At 41.3% G+C, this 12,521-nt stretch overlaps 1 protein-coding gene across 4 annotated transcripts in view; it reads left to right on the plus strand.

Annotated features, from left to right (window-relative positions):
• CRYBG1 (crystallin beta-gamma domain containing 1) overlaps positions 1–12,521 on the plus strand; it is a 99,333-nt gene that overhangs the window by 62,163 nt on the left and 24,649 nt on the right. For all 4 annotated transcript variants that reach the window (XM_006019811.3, XM_006019810.2, XM_006019813.3 and 1 more), the window contains exons 9-13: positions 3,502–3,628; positions 3,955–3,990; positions 4,424–4,581; positions 5,019–5,145; positions 5,237–5,382. In XM_006019811.3, coding sequence (XP_006019873.1) covers positions 3,502–3,628; positions 3,955–3,990; positions 4,424–4,581; positions 5,019–5,145; positions 5,237–5,382 — 594 coding nt within the window. The remainder of the gene's footprint in view (positions 1–3,501; positions 3,629–3,954; positions 3,991–4,423; positions 4,582–5,018; positions 5,146–5,236; positions 5,383–12,521) is intronic.

Below are 12,521 nucleotides of genomic sequence, written 5' to 3' on the forward strand. Positions count from 1 at the left end.
AAGCAATATCTACACATGCAAATTAAGAACTTAAGCTAGAAAAAATATTTGCAAGTGTTGTATTTACTGGCTAATTAAAGACAGATAAGGGAAAAATCAGTTCTTTGTTTGTTACTTCTACTTTTCAGTTTTAAGTGGTTTGTGAATAAACTGAGATTAGATATTTCTAGGAAATGAATCGTGCCTGGGCCACGTTCTTCATATTTCAGAATCAACTGTAAACTTGTTTAAAATGAAAATATTTCTGCATTTGTTTTCCATGATATCTTAAAATCCTGACTGCTCAAAACTATCTGGGTCTTTTGAAGGCAGGCAGGCATGGAGGTTGAACCTTAAATACAGCATAATTTGTCTTTATGTATTAGCCTCATACTGTGTCTCAGATTTTATGGAGATTCAGATATAAACATGATTTTAAAAAATTGGGAAAGAATTGGAGAAAAAATCTCATGGGGACATGCACAGTGGGTAAAAGTGTCAAATACTGCATCTAGAATATGCAAGTGTTTCCTTAACTAGGAACTAATTGCACATTCCTTTCATTTTTGTTGTAGGAACAACAAACCAGTTTTATACACATCATTTGGAACTATTCAAGGAGTTATTGCTGTTCTTCCTCCCATTTAGTTATGAGAGATTCAGACATAAGCACACTCAGTTTAATTGAATAATCACCATTATTTTAATCAGTTTTTAATTCATTAATTAAATTAGAATGTTGATTACATCAGAAACACTTCTGGAAAATGTTCTTGTTCAAATATGATGACCACTAGCCTGATCTAGGAAAGGTGGTCATTTCCTGTTGCTTAAACAGGAAAATCTATAAAGTGGTTTGTTTTTTTTCTAATCAAGTTTAAGCTGTGTACTTCCTGCACATTGCAGAGATTTTCTTCTTGCTGGCTGTGCATGATCACTATTCATGTACTGACAAGAAATGGTTAGTTGCTATCCTGAGTCACTGTGTGATCATACCCCTTTGCACATAATTTATTAAACATATCTAGACGTGCATGTTCATTGGTATTGCTCAACAGAAGCCATTGCTAAAAATGAATCTGTGTGCCATTACCTTCTTGTTGGGAAAGCAGGGAAAGATCAGATCATATTTGCATTTACATGTATATTTTTATGCATAGTTACAGGGCTTATTGGCCCTTTAGTATGATGAAACAGCAGATATTAACCTCTTTTTCATCACTAGATTTGTACATCAGTACCCTTAAATAATCAAAGGTTACACAAGTGAGCCTTTTCTCTATGTTTTATACAGTTTCATGCTCTATTTATTAGAAGTCTAAATAATTTAAAAAATGAATTGACTTCCTTTAGGCATGTAACAGTTATTAGTACATTTCTTACTTCATCCCTTGTACATGCATATTGGCACTGGTTGAAGGAAAAAACAATTTGCTACCACTTTGGAAAATGGTCAATGCATTATAAAGTGTTAATCTAACTTTACTTTAGATGGTGATCAGCCTTTCAAGGATATGTCTACACTGCAATCAGAAATGCGATTACAGTACAGGGAGACCTACCTGATCTAACACTAGTGTAACTAGTACAGGGGTCAGGAGCAATTAAGCCATAGTAAGCTTTTATACTGCCAGTGCATCTGCAGCTTCCTTGCAACTAGTCTGAGCTCACTAGACTAGAGCTAGCCCAGGTCTTCCTGCATAGTCTGCAACCATACCTGCAAATGCAGTGTATATTTATAAACCCTATATATAAAAAATAATCTCAACTTCTGTTGCTATTGTTGGATACCTTTAATAAAATACATGAAAATTATGAGATAGAAAAGGGTGCTGACTGACATTAGAAGGGGTTTTTTCATCATCTCAAACTTTTCTCATTTTTCCCCACTGATTTTCTTTCTTTACACTCTTTATATCTATTTGACCCTGCAGTGAAGTGCTTGGTTCTAAAATAATCTGTTTAAGATAACTTCCATGGCAGTAAAATATAATATCCTGAATATGTGATTACTACTTCACTGCACAATCAAGGAAGAGGAGAAAATGAGCTGCTAACCTTTTATTAAAACCCATACATCTTAAAGGAAAATAAAGGCATTTGGTAAAAAAAAACAGTCTTCTAGCAAAGTCTCTTGCAAACTTGCTGAAGTGCAGAAATTCCCGTTATAAACACACACGCTGTATATGCTTTGGAGGTATCTACATTCTCTTTATTTTACCTGATTTATAGCGGGGGACATAAAGTTAAAATTGTGCTCTTGCTTTTTCCCCATTTTTCCCTTTATAATTGTAAGTTAAGAGTTGAAATTCCATACCACTTTAAGTTTGGGCCATATACCACTACACTGTGAGCCTACATTCTTACCTTTATATTGCTTCCTGTGCATCATCAAAGTCTCTTATTAAGCATGAAATTGATAGAACTATGCAGATTAGCATCAATTTTACACAAGACAGAGGGACAGAGAGAGTGCTTGCTGCCAGTAAAATCTGACAGATATTCAATTTCTTTGTTAAGTCTTAACAAAGGTCAAGGATAGTTTGTGAGCTCTTGCACTCAGAAAAGTGTGATTGAAATACAAAGTGAGGGAGGTGTTGTGAAAGTGAAGGGCTGCTACCTATGTTGCATCTCTTTTAAGGCAATGAAGAAATACTGTTTCCAAAGTTTTTAAGCTACTGCCTTTTTCTACAGAACACTAGATTCATTTTAAACTAAAAATGTAACACCTAATAGGTTGTGACTTTAGGTCTGGTCAGAATTTTTCATCAAAACTGTTTCAATGTAAAATTGTCTCATTTCAACTAATTTCTTCATAAAAAAAAACCCATCAGCTTTCCAAGGAAAAAATGTATATGGTCAAATTCCATAACATCTGCTAACTGTACTGACCTCCCTACAGCCCTGATCCTGCAAATGAAAAATGAGACTCAAGGAGCAGAAGGTTGTTTTAGCACATCTGTTCTGAGGCTGGGGTCCTAATAATACATGCAGTCCTTTATTTGCTTTTATTGCAGCACTGCAGTGACATCCTTGCAAGGTACTATGAGGCTGCAAACGGACATTGCTTTAGTCCTGACATAAGCCACTTTATCCCATGACAGCATGCAATCATTCAGACGTCCATATCCATTGTCCCAGAATAAATCCTAACAAGGTTTACAGGATAAGAAATACTAGCAGTTTATCCTGGGACATCACAAAGTGTGTCTGTACAGTTATCCTGGGATGGCATCATTGGCTCTATGGCAGAAAAGCGGCAGTGAATTCAGCTGCAAACTAAGCCCTGATTAGAAGGGCTATGTGTGTACATGCCAATTCCAGGATATTTCTGTTCCAAGACAAACACAGGCACAACATGCCCAGGGACAAATGCAATGTCTGTTCCTAGCCTGAGAGTATTACATTTTTTCTCACGTGTCTCAAACGTATGTGTGTGATGGCAGAGCACTGCTTGCATGAATGAGTAACAAATAGTACTGAAGTTTTTAACTCCTTGGGGTTTTTTTTGTCCTTATCTAGATGGCTAATTTATGAAGAACCTGGTTTCCAGGGAATCCCTTTAATGTTGGAACCTGGTGAATATCCTAATTTAGCCTTCTGGGAGAAGAAGGAAGCCTACATTAGATCTATGAGACCCTTGAAAATGGTAACATGTAACTGCTTGCAAATTCTATAGTCAAGGCACCTAGTGCTAATATGTTAATACTAATGTTATATTGCAGCCCTGTTCAAAATTTGCAAAAATAGCTTATATGTAATTTTGAAAATCTTTATATAGGATTTTTAATGCGTTTCTAGAAAGATCTTGGACTTCTAGGTTTAACTGTGTCCATTAGTGTTTAATTTTTGTCTGTGATGCTATGGACTTTGAAAAATCTTCTTTCTTAAAGAAAGTTGTCATTTGGAATACATCTGTGAACATTTAAATTTATTGGAGATCAAATTATTTTTATTTTTATTTTTTATTTTTAGGGTGGCCGCAAAGTCGAACATACTGGAGAGCCCAAGGTAAAAACAGCAAGTACATTTATTTAATTACTATTAGGCAAGCACTTTTAATACCAGAGACATGACAGTCATCAGTGTATAATATCAATTTATTATTTCAAGGAGGACAAGGACTAGTACCATGGTTTGTATGTGTGTCTTGCTCAAAAACCAGCTGCCAATTCTAGTGTATGTGTATGAGTCCACAAATTATGTATGTGATAGCAGAGAGCTGCTTGCATGTGTGAATAATGAATATTTAAATCCTAGTTCTGCATTATGATCTACAGGGGCAAAACACTGAGATAGTGGAGACCCACTGGCTAGTTTCATGGTCCAGTCTTTTGCATATAAATCTTTAGTACAGAGGGAATGACTGCTTTCAAGGCATGTTGACTCGACTGTCCTTGTAATCTACTTTTTTGTAACTTGCTTCATCTAATTTCTGTTGTAGGTAGTCCTTTATGAGAAGCCTTTCTTTGAAGGGAAAAGCATGGAACTGGAATCAGAAATACTTACTTTTACTGGGGAAGAAAAACAAAAAGAAGAATTGGGATCAAAAAAGACAATGCCCTTTACATCAGTGGGGTCTATAAAAGTGCTGGGAGGACTGTAAGTAGAAGGAGATGCCACAACATTCCTAATTTAAGAATGAAGGAGAGTCTGGTCCAAGTAGTAGCAACGTGAAAATGGAAATTGTATCGGACAGGCAAATTTCCTTTGCCTTCATAACTTTTGCCAAATTTTGTATATTCACTTCAGGATGTACAAAGAAATTGGACCCTTCAGAGCCAGTTCCTGTGACACCTCTTGGCTGTCTAAGTAGACTTAGACGTCTAAGTGCAATTATCTTACAACCTATATGAAGTTCAGATTCACTAGTATCTGACCCTTAAGACTGAGTCACAAATGTGCCTTTGTTTTAAAAGAAGCAAATTTCTTAAATCAGGATTCATTGTTATTGAAGGATTATAGGACAAATTCAGATCCTTTTACTGACTAGTTTCCTTTCTCCAGCACAGTTTTTTGCCTTTCTTTTCCCTTTTCAGTTGGGTGGCTTATGAGAAACCAAGGTTTGCAGGTCATCAATACTTACTGGAAGAAGGAGCATACCAGTACTGGAAAGATTGGGGTGGTTACAGTGAGGATCTGCAGTCCCTGTGGCCTGTTCTTGGTGTAAGTTTCAAGATTATGTGCTATTTATTGCTTGGACCCAGTGAAACAATTTTTTCACATTTGCCTTTGATGTTTTTGTTTGCTTCAACAGGACTTTACAAGCTCCCACATGATAATGTACAGTGAAGAAAATTTTGGGTCTAAAGGTGCCAATATCAGTGTATTAGGAATAATTTCCAATTTAAAGGACACTGGATATGGACTGCGAACAAAATCCATAAACGTGTTAAGTGGAGTGTAAGTGAAATGTTTAATTACATTTTCAGTTTATTTTTCTTAGCTGTTCTTTCTGGACTAGATTGGTATAAATCAATATGTTTTTCTTCTCTGCCTTTTGTGCAGGGATACTTCAAATATTTCAAATGTAGTATTAATAAAATAATAGAAAATTAGCATTGGAAGGGTCCTCAGGAGGTCATTTAATCCAACCCCCTTGCTCAAAGCAGGACCATCTCCACCTATATCATACCAGCCAAGGCTTTGTCTAGCTGGGCCTTAAGAACCTCCAAGGACAGAGATTCCACAACCTCTGTGTAACCTGTCCCAGTGCTTTACTACCCTTCTGAGAAACATTTCCCTAATATCTAACCTAAACTTCCCTTGCTGTTACTAGAGATTGTTGCTTCTTGTCCTGTCATCTGCCACCGCTAAGAAAAGTCTACCTCCATCCTCTTTGGAACCACCCTTCAGATAGTTGAAGGTTGCTACTAAATTCCCTCTCAGTCTTCTCTTTTCCTAACTAAATAAGCCCAGTTTCCTTAGCCCCTCCTCAGAAGTCATATGCCCCAGCCCCCTAACCATTTCCATTGCCCTTCATTGAACTCTCTCCAAATTGTCCGCATCCTTTCTGTATCCCTTCTGAAGAATCACTTCCCTCATTCTGCTGGCAGTGCTCCTACTAATGTAGCCCATGTATGCTTTTAGCCTTCTTAGCAGTAAAGGCACACTGGCTCATTTTCTGCTTATTGTCCACTGTAACTCCCAGGTCCTTTTCTGCAGAATTGCTACTTAGCTAGTTGATCCCAAGCCTGTACTGGTGCATGGGATTGTTCTGTCCTAAGTGCAGGACTTTGCACTTGTCCTTATTGAACCTCATGAGATTTCTTTTGGCCCAATCCTCCAAGTTGTCAAGGTCTTTCTGAATCTTAACCCGACCCTCCAGCATATCCACTACTCCTCACAGCTTGGTGTCACCTGCAAACTTGCTGAGGGTGTGCTCCATCTAACATCCAGGTCATTGATGAAGATACTGAACAACACTGACCCCAGGACAGCCCTTGGGGCATTCCACTTGATACCAGCTCCCAATTAGGCATCAAGCCATTGATTGCTACCCTTTGAGCCCAATGACTCCTTTTCTATCCACCTTACAGTTCATTCATCCAACCTGTACTTCCTTATACTTGCTTGCAAGAATGTTGTGGGAGACTGTGCCAAAAGCCTTGCTAAAGTGAAAGTATATCATGCCCACTGCTCTTCCTGCACCCACAGAGGCAGTCATTTCATCATAGAAGGCAGTCAGGTTAGTCAGGCATGACTTGCCCCTGGTAAATCCATGCTGCACCTTCTCCTCCAAATGCTTAGAAATGGATTCCTGGAGGACCTGGTTCATGATTTTTCCAGAGACTGTGGTGAGGCTGACTGCTCTGTAGTTTCCCAGATCCTTCTTACCTTTCTTAAAGATGCACACTATCTTTGTCCTTTTCCAATCATCTGGGACCTCTGAGTTTTCAAAGATAATGGCCAGCAGCTCTGCAGTCATATTGGCCAACTCCCTCAGCACCTTGCGTTCATTGCATTTGGCCCCATGGATTTGTATACATCCAGCTTTTCTAAATAGACCCTGACCTGTTCTTTCACCACTGGCTGCTCACCTCCTCCCCAAACTTTGCTGCCAGGTGCAATAGTCTGGGAGCTGTGAAGACTGAGGTGAAAAAAGCATTGAGTTTCCCTGGTCTTCCTCTTGTTTCTGACATAGTTGTAGAATTGCTTTTTGTTACCCTTCACAGCCCTGGCTAGCCACAACTCCAGTTGTGCTTTGGTCTCTCTGATTTCATCTCTGCATGCCCAAGTAATACTCTTATACTCCTCCCTAGTTTTGTCCAAGTTTCCACTTCTTATAAGCTTCCTTTTTGTGGTTTAGCTCACTGAAGAGCTCCCTGCTAAGCCAAGCTGGACTTCTGCTATACTTGCTAGTCTTCCTGCACATCAGGGTATCCTGTGCACTTAGTAAGGTTTCTTTAAACCACTGTCTCGGACCTGTTTTTGAGGCACTAGCTCTGGTTAGTCTCTTCCAGACACTGGGCTGCTGACCCCTGTCTAACTCTGCAGCCTTACACTTCGCCCGCTCCAGGCTCAACAGTCACTTGAGCCTTAAGCCAGCTCCAGGCAGGGTTCAAAGCAATCGCATACCCCAGAGGCATCAATGGGATCTCCGTATACCACCCCTCTAGTCCCAACCCAAACCTTCCATTAAAACTGTAAGCCCCTGGGCTGTAACATACCAGCAGTGGAAGCGGCCCTCTGCCACTTTAAGAGGGCAAACCTTCCCTCACCCCTTGCGCTGGCATACCTCCCAGCCTGGGCTCCTTGTTAGTTCCCCAAGCCTTAGTATTCCTGCAGACAGTCTAGGGTCCCTGGGTTGCTCTCTTGGGCAGGAGCTTCTAACCCAGCAGCTGGCAGGGCTAGACTAGCTTGCCAGCCCAAGTCTCAGGCTTATGTCCTCCCAGGGCCCAGCCCATTTCAGTCAGCAGGCTGCTTGCAGGTGCCTAATAACTGCTTCATTTGCTCCATTGCCCCAGCAACCTGCAATTGCTGTGCCTTGCCTAGCCAGCTGAGCTCCCTGGTTCTCCGAGGCTCTTTGTTACAATCCTGAACTCACTGCTGCCCAAGTTGCCTTCCACTTCTACATTCCCTTCCAATTATTCTCTGTTTTTGAACAGCGGGTCAGGAAGAGCACAGCCCCTAGTTGGCCTCTCCAACACCTGCACCAGGAAGTTGTCCCAAACACTCTCTAAAAACTTCCTGGATTGCCTGTGCATAGTGTTCTGCATTTTCAGTTTTTACCAATTTTCGCCAATAAATTCCATGATTTTATTTTAATTGAAATTATTTAGTTTTTACACCCATTTTTACTGATTTACACGCTTTATCTAGTTCGCTCAATTTTACCAGGTACAGTAAAAATCCCTGTTAACTGACATGCATGGGGAATGGCTGGGGGTGTCGGTAAGCTAAAAGTGCTAGTTACCTGAGGCACAGGTTTCTGGCCAGACGCGAAGGGGTGGGGCAGTGGCTCTGGGGGTGGCTGGAGCTACTGCCTGGGGGTGCAGGGCTCCTGGCTCTGACCCCAGGCAGGCTGGGAGGGGCCATGGGAATCGCTCCTAGGGTGGATGGGTCCAAACTCCACCCCAGCGGCTCCAGCTGTGGCCCTGCCCTGGGCGCTAGGATCTGCGATCCCTGCCAGGGGGACAGGTGGGAGAGCCCGGCCCCACTCCCTGCAGCGGGCACCGCATCCAGCTGTTCCACACAGGCCCACTGGGCTGGAGCCACTGCCCAGGGGCACAGGGCTCCCAGCTCTGACCCCAGGCGGGGCAGGAGGTGCTGGTGCCGGGGTCAGGATTGGGTATGCCCCTGAAAAATTCCTGGAATTTTTTTTTTTTTTTTAAATAAAAACTGAAAACGCAGAACCCTACCTGTGCATTGCTGTTGTATTGCAGATTTCAGGGTAGTTGAAACCCCACATGAGAACCAGGAACTTCTGCTAATTTTTTTAAGAAAACTTCATCCTCCTGGTCTTGGGGGCTATAGCAGAACCCTACCATGACATCACCCTTGTTGCTCTCCCCTCTGACCCAAACTCAGAGACTTTTCAGCAAGCCTATCTCCAGTTTCATACTGGAGCTCTGAGCAGTCATATGGCTCTTTTACATACAACATAACTCTCCTCCTGTTCTCTGCTGCTTGTCCTTCCTGAACAGTGTATACCCATCCATGACAGTGCTCTAGTTGTGGACTGTTACTTTATATTTAATACTTAATTGGGAAATAAACTATTCATTTTGGACTTCTGTTACCATTCATGATCTTTGATCTTTTGTTATGTAAATATATCTAATGTCCGATTCAAATATGTTGTTGTTAATCCTATTAATGTTTTAATGTTAAAAAATGGTGCTTATAGAAGTGACACCACTTAATTTTGTGGCACTAACTAAGTACATATTATTATGTTTATAATATGTATTATGTTTATATGTGTATCACTGAAATAAACATAGTAGCCAAACTATCTGTTAGTGAAGATGAAATTTAAGTTTCAGAAGGTGCATATAATTTCCCAGTGGACTCTAACCTGCTTTCTAATATTAAATTTTTTTGGCAATTTTTTAACCCTGAGGCTCATATGTATGAATAGTGACTAACAACAGGTGTGACAACCTCTAAATATCCTCCTACTCATTCTGATTGCATTTAACAGTAGAAAGGAATAATTCACCTTTGCTACCTTAAATCAAGTATTGTTCTTTTTTTCTAAATGTAATCATACATTGTAATTATGATTTTATTTTTACTTCCATGCACTCTTTTCCATTTTACTTCTACAAAACTAATACTTTGAACTGAAGTTTCCTCTGAAGATAGAATTGTTTTGCGACAAGCCGTTCAAGCTAACCATTAACCAACACTAGGACTTTATACTGCAAATTGTTCTAGAAAGACGAGAAGGGTTAATTAAACGTGTCTTAAGAGGCACAGAATTATTTTTTTAATGAATAGCGTGGAAGGAAAGTCAGACCTATTGAGACCTGATTCTCCTTTCCCAGAAAGGAAGGAACTCTCAATGAAGGCCTTCCGCTAAGTTAACGTGTAACAAAAATTCCTCTTCATAATTGTACACGTTTTACATAGTTGATCATCCTCAGAATGTGCAATGTTCTTAAATGCAGTTTATTTTAGTGTTTTTGTATTGTGGTAGCTCTTTTGGCCTGAGGGTCTTTGTGGCTTCTGAGCAAATGGAGTCAGGTGGGAAAACAATCTCTTCTGAAGCTAGTCTAGGGGACAGGTTGTGGAATATCCATCCCAGCCCCAGCACAGATGCTACTGTAGCAGGTCTGAGCTCTGTTACAGTAGAGATGATACTCCTAATAGTAGCTTCTCACTGCCTTAAATATTTAAGGATACATCGCCATTTTCAAGGGGGAAGGAATGCTGTTGACCCCATAGCAGTGAAACTTTTAAATGTAGAACTCTATCAAGTTAATTTTGTATAAAGTGTCCTACTTTCTTCTGCAGTTGTTCCCCTCCTGTGTTGTTCATTCTTTTCAAGATATGGTTTAGCAGAAATAGTTCATTCAGGTGTCTGGGCTCTTCTATAAAGGGATTTTATTAACATTTGTAAAAATGTTATGCATTAAACCAAATCATATTTGTTCCATAATGTTTGGGAACATAAACAGTAAGTCTTCCCTTCCCAAAATCAGCTGTGTGGTGATGATGTTGGGTACTGTCATGCAGGGTTCATGAAAACTGATTGATGAATTTCACTGGTGACTAGCCCACAGAGCTGTTGCAGCACAGGCAACTTCACAACATTTTTACAAATTTGTTTGTTTGAAAACTCTTACGAAATGTTCCATTTGTACGTACATTTCTGTTCTGTTCAGCTCAGTCTCTGCCCATCGAATCATCAGACTGTTGGGCCGTATTCCACCCATTGGCTGTCTAAGTGGGCTTTGAGGGTTTAAATGTGATTCTATTCCACCTTGTCAGAGTCCCTGAAAATTCATTAATACATCTGTTTCTGGAACACAGCATCATCTGACCCTTAAGACTCAATCATAAAAAAACAGTGAGAAGATGGACCCATTCACCGTTTTAGATGAATATTTGTTTCAGAGGCTTTAGCATGGTGGATTGAATCAGACTTAGGTGTCTAAATCCATTTGTTTATCTAATAGGTGGAATGGAATCTGGCCCTTTGTTGAATTATTAGTGTGATGTTGTAGTCGTGATGGCAAGAGGCAAGGATTTATTTGGGTGTTATTTTTATTGGACCAACTGCATAGTTTGGATAGAGTTAGACAAGCTTTTGAATGCAAGACTGTATTGCATTCCTTCTGCCCCCCCCCCCCCCCCCCCCCCCCCCTTGCTCCCATGCTTCAAAAGTGCAAAAGCATGTAGCAATATGCTTTCCAGCTACGAAGTCTAACAGGAGGTTTTCTGGTCACAGTTCCAGTATCTTGGTTTCAGAGGCTGAGAACCATACATAGAATAATTCTCTGCAGCCCCAAAACTGGAGAGCAGGATTCCTTGCATGGCTCTCATGTTCCAGAGATTGCTGAGAACAGCCAAACACCCGCATGCTGCTCTGGGAGACCAGAGACCCTCTTCTTTCCTGCTGCTTCCCCACTGGAGCCAGGAGACTGGAGGCAGAGATGCATAGAGGGATTCCTACTCTCCAGCCTGGCTGCTGGAGAGAGATTCTTTGTATGCCTCTCAGACTCAGGAGATTGCCAAAGAAGGCCAAGCACACACAAGTGCTCACTGGCTATTAGTTCTGTTCTCCCTGTTCTTCCCCCACCCTCCCACCGTAAGAGAAGGAGGAAACTGGAGCACCAGGATGCCAAAAGTCAAAGCAACCCCCTTTTGCACTACATAGAGTTTTTTGGATTTGAGGCACCCTTCACTGGACTTGAGAGGCCCCCTTTGTAACTTTTGTGAACTGACTGGCACCTTTGCTTATTTGCTTATGTTGTCTCATAGATTCATAGATGTTAGGGCCGGAAGGGACCTCAATAGATCATCGAGTCCAACCTCCTGCATAGGCAGGAAAGAGGGCTGGGTCTGCTAGGTCTAGATGACCCCAGCTAGATGGTTATCTAACCTCCTCTTGAAGACCCCCAGGGTAGGGGAGAGCACCACCTCCCTTGGGAGCCCGTTCTAGACCTTGGCCACTCGAACTGTGAAGAAGTTCTTCCTAATGTCCAATCTAAATCTGCTCTCTGCTAGCTTGTGGACATTATTTCTTGTAACCCCCGGGGGCGCCTTGGTGGATAAATACTCACCAATTCCCTTCTGTGCCCCCATGATGAACTTATAGGCAGCCACAAGGTCGCCTCTCAACCTTCTCTTGCGGAGGCTGAAAAGGTCCAGGTTCTCTAGTCTCCTCGTAGGGCTTGGTCTGTAGGCCCTTAACCATACGAGTGGCCCTTCTCTGGACCCTCTCCAGGTTATCCGCATCCCTCTTGAATTGCGGTGCCCAGAATTGCATGCAGTACTCCAACTGCGGTCTGACCAGCGCCCGATAGAGGGTAAGTATCACCTCCTTGGATCTATTTGTCATGCATCTGCTGATGCACGATAAAGTGCCATTG

Source organism: Alligator sinensis, unplaced genomic scaffold (assembly GCF_000455745.1).
Source record: "Alligator sinensis unplaced genomic scaffold, ASM45574v1 scaffold313_1, whole genome shotgun sequence".
Taxonomy (NCBI): Eukaryota; Metazoa; Chordata; order Crocodylia; family Alligatoridae; genus Alligator; species Alligator sinensis.